The sequence below is a fragment of the Engraulis encrasicolus genome, unplaced genomic scaffold (assembly GCF_034702125.1).
Source record: "Engraulis encrasicolus isolate BLACKSEA-1 unplaced genomic scaffold, IST_EnEncr_1.0 scaffold_25_np1212, whole genome shotgun sequence".
Classification (NCBI taxonomy): domain Eukaryota; kingdom Metazoa; phylum Chordata; class Actinopteri; order Clupeiformes; family Engraulidae; genus Engraulis; species Engraulis encrasicolus.
The window spans coordinates 2,045,564-2,060,854 of NW_026945544.1; the positions used below are offsets into that span (position 1 = coordinate 2,045,564).

Consider the following 15,291-nt stretch of genomic DNA (forward strand, 5'->3'; position numbering starts at 1 on the left):
AGTAGAAGTAGCAACCAGGGCACATTTCAGGGGTAGATGATTGTCTCATGGTGAACTCTCAGTGCTGCTTGATACAATGTTTCCAGTGGGAACAATCCACACTGCAGTGGATGAAAATGAAGCAGAGCACTTGCTCCTCTTCTTCTGCACCAGGGCCGGATTACAGCACAGGCTAGATATGCCAGGGCCTCCCTGATTGGCCAAAAGTAAGAAATTGTGACAAGATGCCATGCATTATTGAAAAGAATTCTCATGTTACTGTTAAATATCCTGCCAATACTCCTCTCCACAGTTGACATACATGTTAGAACCCAATTCTGGGGCCTCCTCGCCTTGGGCCCGGTACAGCTGGCCTGTTTGTCCTTCTCTCTGTGGATCAGTGTTTTGGAGATGCAGAGTGAAGGAAAATGGGGCCACAGATGAAGACAACGCAAAGACAGGTTCTTACAAGAAACTCAAACAACCATGCTCATGTGACAGCCATACCGATAGTTCGACAATGACAGAAAGTTAGACTATATCCTGCATCAGCCATTTCCCTGCAGGCTATGAAATTTATCTGTGGCTACTTGTGTTGAAGTGTATACCTCAAACATTGTAGGGACTTTGAAAAAGCAATTACGATCAAAATGTGAGGTCAAAAATTACCTTGATTTAAAAACACCCCCTAAACATACAGCTACTGCCCCCATGTGGCAATCAGATGCGATTGCACCACAGGCATAAATGGAGAAAGTTCTTCATTCAGGTTTGGTCATGTCTTGTGAACTGAACGAACACAGTTCAGGATAATGTACCTCTGTAAGTCACAACTGATCTTTTCTATCACACAGAGCTAGCATATTGACAAGGCTTCCTTCCTGTTTGATTATATCCCGCAAAGAAACATTGTTCTAAAAGTTTGAGAAAATCAGTAATGGCATTTAAAAAACTATCGAGGTTAGTTTTTGAGGGAAATTTGACCTTTTTGGAAAGTTATGGCAGAAATTTGACCTTAAACCTCAGGCCTGTTTGCCCAAGAGTGATTAGGGTCATGTAGGACTCACCACTGAGGTAAAAAAACAAACAAAAAAAAGATTTAGAAAATCGATCAGTATTTTTTGTGTAAATTTACTAGTAATCAAACAGAGAAACAAAACAGTCCTTAATATTCCTCCCCCCTAGGACTGTCCACACCGAGCGGAATTTCCGCGCGGATATTCGCAGCGAAATTCGCAAAATTAACAAACAAATGTATTCTAATTACTCTGTGCACACCGAAAAGCGAAAATCCGCAGCGGAGAAAAAATAACAAATCTGTCTGTTTTGACGGCGGATTTCGCAAGCGAAAAACGGGGTTTGGCCAATCAGACACTGACTTGACAGTGACATCAGCTCCAGCGCAGTTCTCAAACTGAGCTCGAAGTGGCGAATGATGGTGGGGGAGCGCGGAAGGACTGTTTGCATAGACTGACTGCAAAAAATAACCGTTAAGAAATAATTTCAAAACTTGTTGCGTGCAAATGAGTCCAACGGATGTCTTACGCTTTCTGCTACATTGCACTAATTCCAAGCGAGATTAAATTGTCTAAACACTTCACGAGGTGGTGAAAAGGACTGCTGTGTGATCTGTGTCGGGCACTTGCGCGTGTGGGTCTGTCCGAGAGCGCAGATCTCGAAAGCAGGAGCACAACCTGTGCGGTCGTGGACCCCGTAGCGAGAGTAGGCTACCACCACGGACCTCTTGTAACCACTTAGGATATTTCATATCTAATGAACATTTCAGGTATCATCCGTGTAACCGACGCGCACATTTGCATCGTGGAGAAGGCCTATTGAAAGTAGCTGGTCAATACAATGACAAGCACGAAGAAAGGCTTCGCGTTATCTTTCCACAGCGAACGTAGGCTATAAATAACACTAATGAAATAGGCTATTATGTCTCTCATCGGTTGAGACAGCAGCTCAAAGGAGAGGGAGAGATAGAAGGTGTGTGTGTGTGTGTGTGTGTGTGTGTGTGTGTGTGTGTGTGTGCGTGCGCGCGCGCCCTTGTGTGTGCACGCTGATAGTCTCCTGACGCACAGAGAAACCTGGCCCATATTGCTTTTAAGCGTCCCAGCTTAAACTTCACTGATTAAAAACAGTAGTTCTGAGGAGTTGTAAGCATGTTCATAGCACACTCTACAGAATAGTCCCATTTAGATGCTTCATTAGCCTACTAGTCACATATAGGCTAGCCTACACTGTGCCACTGCGCAATTTCGCTGGTAAGCTGGGAGTTTCACGTGCAGTGACTTGGCGTCATCAAATAACAGCAGAATATGGAGAAGGAAATCCCGCCAGCAATGTAGGCTATGGGGCGACCATGTTTGCAAACTTTGTTAGAAGTAGGCTATAGATGGTGGTGTAATTTTACTTGTAGTCATGAGCGCCAGCCACTGCGCTGTTAACTGTACTTGGGGACTTTTGTATGCTCTCCAAAATATTCCAGAGGTTACCTTTTGTCGGAAGTCCAGTTACGCACGACCACAGTAACTTCTGGCTTCGGTGGAAACGGTTGTAACTAGGGCATTTACTCTATGCACCCATGTAAACAACTGACATGGTAGCCTTGAGCCACAGCTAGAGCATCTATGCTCTCTACAAAATACATACAGAATGAGACAGCTCGCGCGTCTTCTCAGCGCTCCACGTGAAAACGACTGTGTAGCCATTTCCCCCCTCATTTATCCTCCACCTGTTCTTCCTCGGGCTTCTGTTTCATGAAAACCCAAACGTGTCCACTCATCAGTGCTCCATCCGCTAGGAGGGAGTATGTGTGCGTGTGTGCATAAAACAGATAGAACAATAAAACATTACACCTGGTCACACATAGTTTTTTTTAATGGGCTATCTATTTCTCGGGGCGCGCAACAGCTTTCTGTTGCGCAAGATGATTTGTTCGTTGTCGCATCGGTTTATTTTAACTTATGTAGCCTAAACACGACACTTTGTGACTTAAGGTATGCAAATACAACCCCTATACACACGATTTCTATATGAATAAAAAAATAATTTTGCCAATAATTTAGATACCCCTTCAACATTTCCCAAATCATATTTTCAGGGGATCAGGGGGTCGAAACCTGGTTGAGACGACAGCAAGCCATTCCTTCTCTGTATGAAGAGGAATGCAACGGGATGTGCAGACAGCATATGACCACGGCTCGGCTGGAAAGGATTCTGCCTACATTAAACATCATGGATAGGCCTAACTGGCTTTGTTGCACTACAGATTTCTTGTTGACTTGTTGAGTGGGGAGTTTGGCAGCGAGCAGACTTAAAATGCATTTCCTTCAGATCTGTCTCCGCAAGGGCAAAACCGAAGTTGTGCTTAACATTTCAGCCTATTATTCCAGAATTGTTGACTTTTTTGCTGCAAATAAATGAGAATAAGGGCGTCATGGATGTTGAATTTGGCATTTGCCTTCAGGCTCACGTGTCTCGGCATCCTTAACAGTTACAGGCCATTGAGGGTGCAATAAAGCATCAGACAATATCATCTTTGTCTCTCTTTATCTTCAGAAGTGGCCCTTTGTATTCGCGCAGACGGACAATCACGGAAACAGAGCAAAACAGAACGCCGAAAACTGAAAAATCGCTCCGCAAATGTTTTTCGCCGGTCGCTTTGCGCAATTTTCGCATTTTCGCTTTCCGCTTTTTGTGGAAATCCGCTTTCCTCGCCTGTGTGGTCCGCTTTCCTCGCCTGTGTGCTAGGCGAGGAAAGCGGATTTCCGAAAAAGCAGAAAGCGAAAATGCGAATATTGCGAAAAGCGGAAAAAAAAACGTCCACACCGGTGAAAAACATTTGCGGATCGATTTTTCCGTTTTCCACGTTCGATTTCGCTCTGTTTCCGCGATTGTCCATCTGCGCGAATTCAAGGAGCCATTTCTGAAGATAAAGAGCGCCAATATTGTCTGATGCTTTATTGCACCCTCAATGGCATGTAGTAGGCTAACTGTTAAGGATGCCGAGACACGCGAGCTTGAAGGCAAATGCCAAATTCAACATCCATGACGCCCTTATTCTCATGTATTTGCCGCAAAAAAGTCTACAATTCTGGAATAGTAGGCTGAAATGTTAAGCACAACTTCGGTTTTGCCATTGCGGAGACAGATCTGAAGGAAATGCGTTTTAAGTCTGCTCGCTGCCAAGCTCCACTCTAAACAAGAAACCTGGAGTGCAACAAAGCCAGTTGGGCCTATCCATGATGTTTAATGTAGGCAGAATCCTTTCAAGCCGTGCTGACCAACGTGGTCATATGCTGTCTGCACCTATTCCGTTGCATTCCTCCTCATACAGAGAAGGAATGGCTTGCTGTCTTGTCAACCAGGTTTCGACACCCGAATCCCCCGAAAATATGATTTGGGAAACGTTGAAGGGGTCTCTAAATTATTGGCAAATTGTTTTTTTATATTATTGATATAGAAATTGTGTATAAGGGGTGTATTTGCATACCCAAAGTGTTGTGTTTAGGCTTCGGTTAAAATAAACCGATGCGACGACGAAACAAGAAGTCCATGCGTAACAGAAAGCCGTTGCGCGCCCGGAGAAATAGCCCATTAAAAACTAGGCTATGTGTGACCATGTGAGTGTAATGTTTTATTGTTTTTATCTGTTTTATGCACCCACGCACACATACTCCCTCCTAGTGCAGGGAGCACTGATGAGTGGACACGTTTGGGTTTTCCTGAGACAGAAGCCCGAGGAAGAACAGGTGGAGGATAAATGGGAAGGAAAATGACTACACAGTCGTTAACACGCGGAGCGCTGAGAAGACGCGCGAGCTGTCTCATAGGGTATTTTGTAGAGAGCATAGATGCTCTAGCCGTGGCTCAAGGCTACCATGTCAGTTGTTTACAGGTGTATAGAGTAAGTGCCCTAGTTGTAGTTTAAGGCTACAACCGTTTCCAAAAAAGCCAGAAGTTACTGCGGTCGTGTGTAACTGCACTTCCGACAAAAGGTAACCTCGGGAATATTTTGGAGAGCATAAAAAGTCTCCAAGGACAATTAACGGCGCAGTGGCTGGCCCTCATGACTACAAGTAAAATTACACCACTATCAGCCTACTTCTAACAAAGTCTGCAAACATGGTCGCCCCATAGCTATATTGCTGGCGGGACTTCCTTCTCCAGTATCCCGTAATCTGCTGTTATTTGATGACGCCAAAGTCACTGCACGTGAAACTGCCATCTTACCAGCGAAATTGCGCAGTTGCACAGTGTAGGCTATGTCACTAATAGGCTAATAAGCATTTGAATGTTGGGACTAGCCTATTCTGTGGAGTGTGCAATGAAAATGCGTACAACTCATCAGAACTAATACTGTTTTTAATCAGTGAAGTTTAAGATGGGGCGCTTAAGATCAATATGGGCCAGGTTTCTCTGTGCGTCAGGAGACTTCTGTCAACGTGCACACACGCACACACACACACACCCCCTCTATCTCTCCGTCTCCTTTGAGCTGCTGTCTCAACTGTTGAGAGACATAATAGCCTATTTCATTAGTGTTATTTATAGCCTACGTTCGCTGTGGAAAGATAACGCGAAGCCTTTCTTCGTGCTTGTCATTGTATTGACCAGCTACTTTCAATAGCCTACTCCACGATGCAAATGTGCACGTCGGTAGGCTACACGCTCTCAAACGCGGATGATACCTGAAATGTTCATTAGATCTTAAATATCATAAGTGGTTACAAGAGGTCCATGGTGGTGGATAGCATACTCTCGCGCCGAGGTCCACGAGCGCACAGGTTGTGCTCCTGCGTTCAAGATCTGTGCTCAGACAAACCCACACGCGCAAGTGCCCCGACACAGATCAGCAGTCCTTTTCACCACCTCGTGAAGTGTTTAGACAATTTAATCTTGCTTGAAATTAGTGTAATGTAGACTATCAGAAAGTGTAAGACATCCGTTGGACTCCTTTGCACGCATTTTTTGCAAACAGTCCTTCCGCGCTCCCCCAAGCATCATTTGCCACTCCGAGCTCAGTTTGAGAACTGCGCTGGAGCTGATGTCACTGTCAAGTCAGTGTCTGATTGGCCAAACCCCGTTTTTCGCTTGCGAAATCCGCCGTCAAAACAGACAGATTTGTTATTTTTTCTCTGCTGTGGATTTTCGCTTTTAGGTGTGCACAGAGTAATTAGAATACATTCGTTTGTTAATTTTGCGAATTTCGCTGCGAATATCCGCACGGAAATTCCGCTCGGTGTGGACAGCCCTTTACTTGGGGCAGGCTGAAAGGCAGAGAGTAGAGTAACCTCATTGTTATTCCCGGAGGTAAATTAAGGAAGATTGTGTTACTGGAGCAGTGCATGGTCCAACCAGAAAAACAAAAGCAGAAGACACATCAAAAGCAGATGTTGGACTTTTTTATTTATTGATTGAGAGACTCAACAATGAACCGTTACAGTGATTGAAGATCTAGTGCATACTATGGTAACATTACTCCAAGGGTTTCAACATGGACCCGACCCCATTTGTAAGTAACAGATGTAATGCCAGGGTATATAAAGGTCCAAATGACACAAATATACTTTCAATCTCCCTTCCATGCTCGCTCGCTCGCTCGCTCGCTCGCTCACTCACTCACTCACTCACTCACACCACCCATCCACACATACAGTAAACGTTAAAACAAGCAACCCACCCACGCACAACGCACATCACGTTTATACAGTACACACTCGCACACTAAAAACCGCAAGGAGTGTTGCTCCTTCATCCTCATCATCCTCATCCTCATCACAGCCGGGAGTCTGGAGGTGTGGGGCTTCCTAAGTGCTGTGGCGTGGGCTGCCGGGGCTCCAGTCAAGCGGACAGGAAGGCCACGGCCATGTCCCTCTCCTCCACCAGCTCGGCCGCGGTGGCGTCCAACTTGCCGCGAGAGAACTCGTTGATGGCCAGCCCGTCAGTGATCTTCCAGGTCTTGTCCTACGAGGAAAGCAATAGAGAGGCGGAGTTAAACGACGTCAGCCCCGTTGGTCATAGGGCTTGAAAGTCCCGCCCCCTTAGTTCAGCATTCACGGGACCTTAGCTGACCATCTAACAGCATGGTAGCGAGTAAATATCTTCTGATTCCAGTCATTATATGCGCGGGGCTACAAATATGCCATTTAAGGAGCTAAATTTAGATTATACATGCAGAAGTATCAATATTTTGTTCCGAGGGCGTCTGCATGAAAAATGTGGAAAAAAAACACACCCTTCTAAATCGTTTGGTGTTTGGTACGAAAAATTATACAAAAATATCAGAAACAACAATGTGAAGCCTGTGGTAAAATTCAAAGGAGATCCAAATATCATTTTAATACCGCCATTGGATTACATGCTAAAATGTTACGCCAAAAGCGCTGTGAGGTCCCATTTGTATTATATACTGTGCACACTTTTTTTTTTTTAAAGAAAGCTACTGAAGATAAATTCATTGAATACACAATGCAATTATGCTTGGGCAGTAAAGCTGATTGTGATATACACAATCAAGGAGGATGGAGGAGAGCGCTGTTCATTTACTCCATGCACCCCGCACTGTTGGGAATCAGACCCGCAACCCTTAGGTTGCCAGTGAAATGTGTTAAAATGGTGGTCGGTAATTATAACAAAATAAGATAAATATATAAAATACATATATTAAAAAAAAAAAAAAAAAAAAAACTTTTGGAAATCCTGGGTGAAGAATGGAAAGAAAAAAAATAAATAAAAACTTACTACACATTTTCTCCAGCCAATTCAATGAACCATACAATTACCACACCCCTGAGCCTGGTTGATGAGGTAATTAGTGAGAGCATGGGCAGAAAAGACATCTAAACAGGATTTTACTAGATTCAGATTTCCACCTCTGGAAAAAAAGAACCCCATTTGAAACCAACACATTTACAGTTGAAATTGTGAAAAACATTGATGTGAAGTGCTTAAAATAACACAGAGTCTTACCTTGATTGTAACAGGGAATGAGTAGATAAGGTCGTCAGGGACATTGTAGGAGTTCCCAGTGGAGTAAACGCCCATAGAGATAAACTCACCCTGAAAATAGAATTGACCTAGAATTAATCTCTATGGTCTGCATCAAGGTCTCTTGGTGGTGGCAGTGACATAACATTTGGGACTGGATTGGGCTTGCATCAGGGGACAAAGGAGGACAAAGTATGTGAAGCGAGGAGCTTGATAACATACAAAACATACAACTTAATTCAGCATACTGTATTAACAATGAGCATTGGTGATATTTTTTCTTGTATCAAAGCAACACAATCTCTACATTTTTTTTCATTACTTTATAAATTTGAACTGAATTAATTTCCTTAAAATTCAAGTAAGGGATTAAAACATCTGAAAAGGGTATGACAAAGATCGTACAGAACCCCATCAGTTCTATCAGCTGTCTCTGGTGAGGTGACAAAAGTTGAGCAGTGCATTACAAATGGCACAACGCGATACAAATTTGATGTTTGTAGGAGCGGGGGGATGTAATTAAGTACTGACGTCGGAAGGAGTGCCTGCCCAGATGTCCCTCATGTGGTCGCAGATGGCCTTGGCTGCAGACATGGCGCTGGACAGCTTCCTAGCCTTGATGACTGCAGCTCCACGCTGCTGCACTGTCTGCAAGAAAGAGGAAGGGATCCAAACAAAAAAATTCAGACTTCAAGACTTTTATTGTTGTCAATTTATTGTTGACTTTTATCCACAAATACCACAACCACTTACAGGCCTGCCAACGGGGGGTGGGGATGACGCACACAATTGCATATCTTGTCCCGGGCCAAGGAATGAGGGGGGCCCCATTCAGAGATTTTAGTCCCGGGACTGGCCAAAGCTGTCAGTGGCCCTGACCATTTACCCCAACGTTTGTAGTGCTCCCACAACTTTTTCTACCAGCTAGTTCTGGTTAGGCACGAGTAAGAGCTACCAAAACAGTTATGGCGCCACCCTTGTAACAGTGGATGGATAGAATGGCCTATACAACAAAACTAGCTGGTAAAAAGAAGGCCAACAAAGGTTGCAAATAAGAGTGAAAAATGGAAACATCTGAGGACGCGTCATACCTAACAACAGTTGCATTTTAGAAAACAGTCTCAACGGCTACAGACTTCACTTGTGAATGGTTTCCTTTTTGCTCGGGGCAGTGGCTACTACAGTGCTTTAATGTTTCCCTTGCGATAACAGTTGCTGAACAGCAGTTCATTTCAATGGTAACAGCTGTAGAAGACTAGGCCATTATCTGCAGAGACAAAGACATCCATTTGCTTGGTGTAAGGCTGGGGCAACACTAGACGTGTGGAGTTACATCATGTGTACATTAGACAGGTTATTTTGTTTTAGAATGTTCACTGTGTGTGGTGTCTGGCTGTTCCAATCCGTTGATTACAATAGAGGCTACTTTGTGAAGGCAAAGTCAAGTCTTTGATTTAACACATCTCACGTAGCCCCTTCAACTTCAGCCATGTCACAAGAGATGTCTATTTAAAGGAAAAATAAAAACAACTTCTGGACACAATAGCCAGACTTACTGAAATGAAGTCTCCCTTGAGCCAGGCATCGTCCTTCACCACGTCGAAGGCCGGCTCGTCTTTGCCCTTGATGTTGACCTTGCAGTGGTGGACATCGGGGTACTGGGTGGACGAGTGGTTGCCCCAGATGATCATGTTCTTCACGCTGTCTGCTGGAACGCCACAGCGCATCGCCACCTGAGGACATCGCATGTCAGTAAAGTCACTTAAGTGTTAAGTATATCTCAAGTTAAGTTAAGTCACAGTACACAAGAACAATACAACTGGAGAAGAAAACCTGGCCCGAAGTGGAAGTGACCCACAGGTGTGTGCATGTGATATACGTAAGTGATTCCATTCTCATATTCCGCATTATTCTACAAACCAAAAATTGGTAACAATTGACCTACCAGTGAATGAACTTATGAATGAAAAATCACTGTAATACCTAATCCATACCCAAGGGGCACAGGTAATAACAGTACAATATTTCAAAGGAAAGTAAGAAAGATAGATGTCTGATAGCAGCGTACCTGGGAGCGAGCCCTGTTATGGTCCAGACGGGTCAGACAGGAGAAGTTCTCTTTGGGGATGGAAGGGGCAGACTTGGCAGCAATCAGGCAGTTGGTGTTAGCCGGGTTGCCGACAACAAGAACCTAAGCACATAAAAATGGATGACCTCTGTTAGAAATTTAATTCAGCTGAGCATGGCAGAAGAACACATATAAAAGAACGTGCAAGAGGATATACAGTAGTGTGTTGTCTGTCACATCATATGACTTTCTGCATGACACCTGAGACAAAAGTTCCAGAGGCGAGAGGCAGATAAAAGAGGAGTATTCAGAAAGTCAGATTGTGCTGTGACCAGCTAGTGTTGCAGAGGACCTCTTGCAGACCAAAATGCATACCCAAACGTATTATTTGAAATTGACATTTTAAATTCTGTTGACATTTTAAAAACAATACCAAAAAACCGGGTCGTTGTCCTTTGAATACCAGGAAGTGTTGCAGAACAACCGCTCCAGATTGAAACTGAACATTCAAAATAGCATTATCTGTGGACATTCTAAAACTACATCAACAGTGCTATGCTGCCGGGGGGCTCTATGCTTTGACTGTCCTCTTAGCGTACGTACTTGTCGAGGGCTGTACCCTAGAACTTTTAAGTAACAGCTCTTGAAGAGCTTCATTGCAAAATTAAGCATATCCATTTTGGAACATTTTTGGAAAATTTATATTTTTGTATTGGATATTGCATTGCATAATGCATTTCATATAGGTTTAAAAAGTATGCTCTCTCTCAAAACATTTGAATGGCAAGAATTGTATTGTTCTGAACCGTCATTTTCAATAACAAAATGCAAAAGTTAAAAAAAAATGGCACTGCTTACATCATTTTGCAACGAAACTCTTCATTTGTTGACACGCTGAAACTACACTGAACCAAAAACTGCATCCAAAACAGTGGCATGTTGCTGTGACGCACCTTGACAGTCTTCTTGGCATACTTGTCGAGAGCGCTGCCCTGGGACTTGAAGATGGCCACGTTGGCCTTGAGTAGGTCCTTGCGCTCCATGCCCTCGCGTCTGGGCATTGAGCCCACCAGGATGGCCACGTCAAGGTCCTTGAACGCCACCTCCTCCTTGTCCGTGGGAATGACCTCTGCACAAAACCACACAACAGCAGCAGGCTTAGTCAGCGCGCGACATACTTGGAAGGAACGCAGGGGTGACATTGGCTCTTATGCAAGGAAGTGGGAGGCCTTCTCTACTCGCAGCTGTCAATGCTGTACCGTATTACAGGCCTACAGTATAAATACAGAACAAGGGGGAGAACAAGTTGTCATGACGTGGCGCACCCAATTTTAAATTCTGAATACAGGTGGTGTTACTCAAACGTAAAATAGTTATACAACAGTGATACATAATTCTACCGTTAAGCATAATGGCAGTCTTAGAGGCACTTTTTTCACTGCTGCTCAACCTCAGTTGTAATGGCTATGGCCAGGGAAACCAATGCAAAAGCACTCGAAATAATAAAAACAGGCCCCTTTGCTCTTTGTTGCATGTATGTTTTGAATGTATGGCACAGCCCTACATTCAATTCAAATAAGCCCACCTTCAACTTGTAGCGAACGACATTAAAATGAAATATTGCCCTCACTACTTTATTGCAGTGTCACTCCCGCAAAGACTTTGGGTGGTGGAAGCATTTATCTGTTCTCCAACTTAATAGCATTGAGAAAAGCACCCAGCAGCAGAGACTAAACATCTTAAAGTGATGAGTTTAGAGAGAGAGAGGCAACGGACACCCAAAATGAAGACAAGAACCTGCACTGTCTGGCGTCCAGTTAATCTTTCCACTGCGTCCAACACCCCGGTTTGGGTTACAGTGATACGGTGGGGATCAGAAGGCAACCAATCAGAAGCCAGCACTTTCACACACACACACATACAGTCTCCAGGCCCACATTGTGTTGTGGTGACCCCAACAGCATCAGTGTGCGCACGTGGGAGCATTCTGACCCTCTGACCCAGGAGGCCCCTCACATAGGGGGCAGCGAACAATCACAGAGATTAAATAAAAATACTGGCTCACAATAGTGTTTGCTACAAGTGCACCCCTCGCTTGAGAGAATCACATGAAGCACTTCCTCTGGCTCATGTGTTCTTCCATTGAAACGGCTACCTTACAAAAAAGGCTTAGCATGTATAACCCATTTGAATATTCTTAAACATGTGACATTATACAGGTACAAATTAAAGGCATGTACCAACATAAAAAACTGTGCCAGTGGAAAGGGCAGTGAGGTGATAATGTGTTGTAATTTAACATATACAATGATATGATGCACTACAATGTATCCCATACAAATTAAAATGACGCAAAGCATACAAACAAACAAAACATGAAAAAGTGAACCTTTGAGAATTGGGAGGGCACAGTCCTGCAACTCCATGACAACTCCTTCCAAGACTGGCATCATGGGTGGAATGTCCAGCAGGACAAGGATGATGGGCTATAAAATGGGAGTGAAGGACACGCCAATTGTTTACCTCAGTCGTTAAAATAAGATGGCACGCACAAAACTTAAAGTATCAATTTTAAAGAGGCCACAAACTGACCTGCATATGATGTGTGTGCATATGATGTGTGTGTGCTGGGAGGGGTGGTGAAGCATTTGTATGTGTGTTTTGTCTATTTGTGTCTATTTGTGTTTATATTCTGTTTTTATCCTGTGAGACCAAAGGCAATTTTCATGCTGGCATGACAATAAAGTCTATTCTATTCTATTCTAACTTAAGGGCAACAAAAACCCCAGGCTGAATGATTCATGACATGCGTAACGTTACGTAGGCACCTGACATGTTGACTTCTACTAGCCTACCTGGTCCTTGCCGAAGACATCTCCTTTGGCGATGCTGTACAGGAGAGAATAGGCGATCTGCCCGGCTGCCCCGGTCACCAATACTTTAATTGCATCAGACTGCAAAAAAATAATAGGTCAAGTCAAAACGTTTTCATTTGAAGACATTTTACGCGGCGAGCTCATGATACCAGAGTAGTTCCAGAGTAGGCTACATTCTTACGTAGCTCACGAGGCTCACCACGTTGGATTTTAAAAATAGACGCCACATTTGGAGCGACCAGAGATGACTTATAAATGACGTTGTGAAGGAGATATACAACAAAGATATGTTTGACATACAACAAAGAAAAACATATTGGAATTGAAGCATTCATTCATTCACCCGCCCACCCACTTTGAACTACTGTCTGTGAGCATGACATAGCAGCTTACTAAAAATGATTCCATCAGTGGCATTTAACAGACTCCGTTGCTACTCCAGGAAAGGTCAATAATGCCGAGTCGAAACAGTTTCGATGATATAGCAAATGCCCTTTCAACATTTAACGGTGCTACATGATCAGCTTACAATACTGTCTATTCGGACCTGTTGATCCTCGACTGCAGAGCAAAAGTGAACTCGGCGCACTACAACCTACAGAACGATAGTTTCCACGATACGGTTACAACATGACTTGACCGAGTTAAATCACTAGAACAACAACATATCATTCAAAGTATGCCGTATTTTTACATTGTAACATTCAAAAGAACGGAGGGCGTATGGGTTTTGCCTTGCTAACAAAGTTTGGCATGCTACTCGCCACTAAGATCTTGCTTTCAATTTGAGTGCACTTGATAATACACACTGATGGGGCATTTAAGATGGTTACAAAGTCATGTTTAATAACTTGTGTTTGTGCGTGCTTGCACTTACCATCTTCGGCTTGCACCAACGTTCAACCACAGCACTCCCACTTGTCAACCGTAAACCGAGGTCACCTTTATTTCTCGTCTCTCAACGTGGTCACGGGTACAGTCGGTCGACAGCCGGGTTTATAGTGCAATGGATTATGGGAGTTGTAGTTCTGCATTGGTATAAACCAATACTGCACAAAGTCACATAAAACTACATTACCTAGTGCGATGCTGCATGGTAACTTTACTAGGCTAGCTCAAAGCTCTGTGTGCCGACTTTGTGAAAATCATTTTATTTTTACAAAATAGATACAGAACACATTATCTCGGCTCGCAAGTAATATTACAAATGGTATCGGTCCTGACTCCTCACACTTAACTGGCATGAAGGTGACACTGTAGCCAACAAAGCGTTGTCAGCTGTTACTTTCCATTCAGAAATATTATGTAACAACATAAACGAAGAATGCTATCTTTACCGTAATGGCAATTACCGTAAGTTTTCATTTAGCTTGACGGCCAGTTTCAGTCCCCCCCCCCCCCTGGTTGCTTGGACACGAAAACACACTCACATTGGACTCCTCAATCCCTGCACATGCTAACGCTAACCTAGCCAGGTTTACTAATGAACAGTGGGAAGTGATAATGGACTCGTTACAAAGTATTACTTTGACCATTAGGCAATGCTTTGCATATTGCTTACACTGTGTTAGACACTTTTATCATTGTCGTTTCAATACTGACCTATGATACTCACACCAAGAATTTGTTTGTGCAAGTTTATACTTGGTGTAAATTAGCTCGTTTTCGCGGACCAGACAATTTGTTCCAGTTGTTTTGCAGTCCTTGACTTGCTGTTGAACCAGAATTCAACCAACCGATCAATGTTGATGATTACCTGAACTATATCACAAACTCACCGATCCTGGTTCAGGTAAGCTTGTTTCTAACGTTGTTAATGATGATGCTTTTGATGATGATGATGATGATGATGCTGATGACGAAGATGATGGTAGATCTGTGCAAAAAAACAATATCAACGGTTCTCTGTTTTCTCCCTGTCATTGCTGCCATCTGCGGCAGCACGTGTTGGTCATAAATGTAAATAACTGTTTTGCAGCTTTGTGGCAACAACCAAGAAGACCCTTGCAAGAAACATGCCCATACATTGATAAAGTTCGTTCTTCTTTTTTCTTTGCTGTCAGCTGCAAGTGTTCTTTTTGGAGCAGAATCTGCTCGTGCTCACGAACGTGTTTGGAATGGAATCTGACTGAACTAAAGACAGTTTGTTGATGGATTAGAATGTGAATGGAAACACTCGAATAGACCAGTAGGCTACTCTCCCATAGCCTAATATACCACATTCCCATATTACGTATTTCCCCATCATATCCCATGGGATTCCCCGGTCTCCGATTGCCTTTTCTCTTGATATGACTGTAGCGTTGCCTATACTGTGGTGTTTTGGGCAATTTACACTCTCCGGTGGGAGTGCATTTTCCCTTCAGGGGGCCA

The 15,291-nt window shown here is 43.6% G+C and overlaps 2 protein-coding genes across 3 annotated transcripts in view; one reads left to right on the forward strand and one right to left on the reverse strand.

The window, feature by feature from the left end:
* Positions 1-6,373: 6,373 nt before the first annotated feature.
* mdh1ab (malate dehydrogenase 1Ab, NAD (soluble)) lies at positions 6,374-13,910 on the reverse strand. The gene is made up of 9 exons (XM_063192843.1): positions 13,796-13,910; positions 12,898-12,996; positions 12,432-12,528; positions 10,996-11,171; positions 10,043-10,165; positions 9,531-9,707; positions 8,506-8,622; positions 7,957-8,046; positions 6,374-6,951 (listed from the first exon to the last, which is right to left on the reverse strand). The coding sequence occupies exons 1-9, from the start codon at positions 13,796-13,798 to the stop codon at positions 6,829-6,831; spliced, it is 1,005 nt and encodes a 334-aa protein (XP_063048913.1). The 5' UTR covers positions 13,799-13,910; the 3' UTR covers positions 6,374-6,828.
* Positions 13,911-14,334: 424 nt separating this feature from the next.
* wdpcp (WD repeat containing planar cell polarity effector) overlaps positions 14,335-15,291 on the forward strand; it is a 143,269-nt gene continuing 142,312 nt past the window's right edge. For both annotated transcript variants that reach the window (XM_063192841.1, XM_063192842.1), the window contains exons 1-2: positions 14,335-14,437; positions 14,643-14,710. In XM_063192841.1, coding sequence (XP_063048911.1) covers positions 14,422-14,437; positions 14,643-14,710 — 84 coding nt within the window. In that variant the 5' untranslated portion in view covers positions 14,335-14,421. The remainder of the gene's footprint in view (positions 14,438-14,642; positions 14,711-15,291) is intronic.

What these genes read in the sequence shown, in the direction of transcription:
- mdh1ab (XM_063192843.1), bottom strand. An exon ending in ATGCCAAGAAGACTGTCAAG is followed by an intron (nt 10,166 to 10,995) that starts GTGCGTCACAGC and finishes TTATGTGCTTAG; the next exon opens with GTTCTTGTTGTCGGCAACCC. An exon ending in CATTCCCTGTTACAATCAAG is followed by an intron (nt 6,952 to 7,956) that starts GTAAGACTCTGT and finishes CTTTCCTCGTAG; the next exon opens with GACAAGACCTGGAAGATCAC.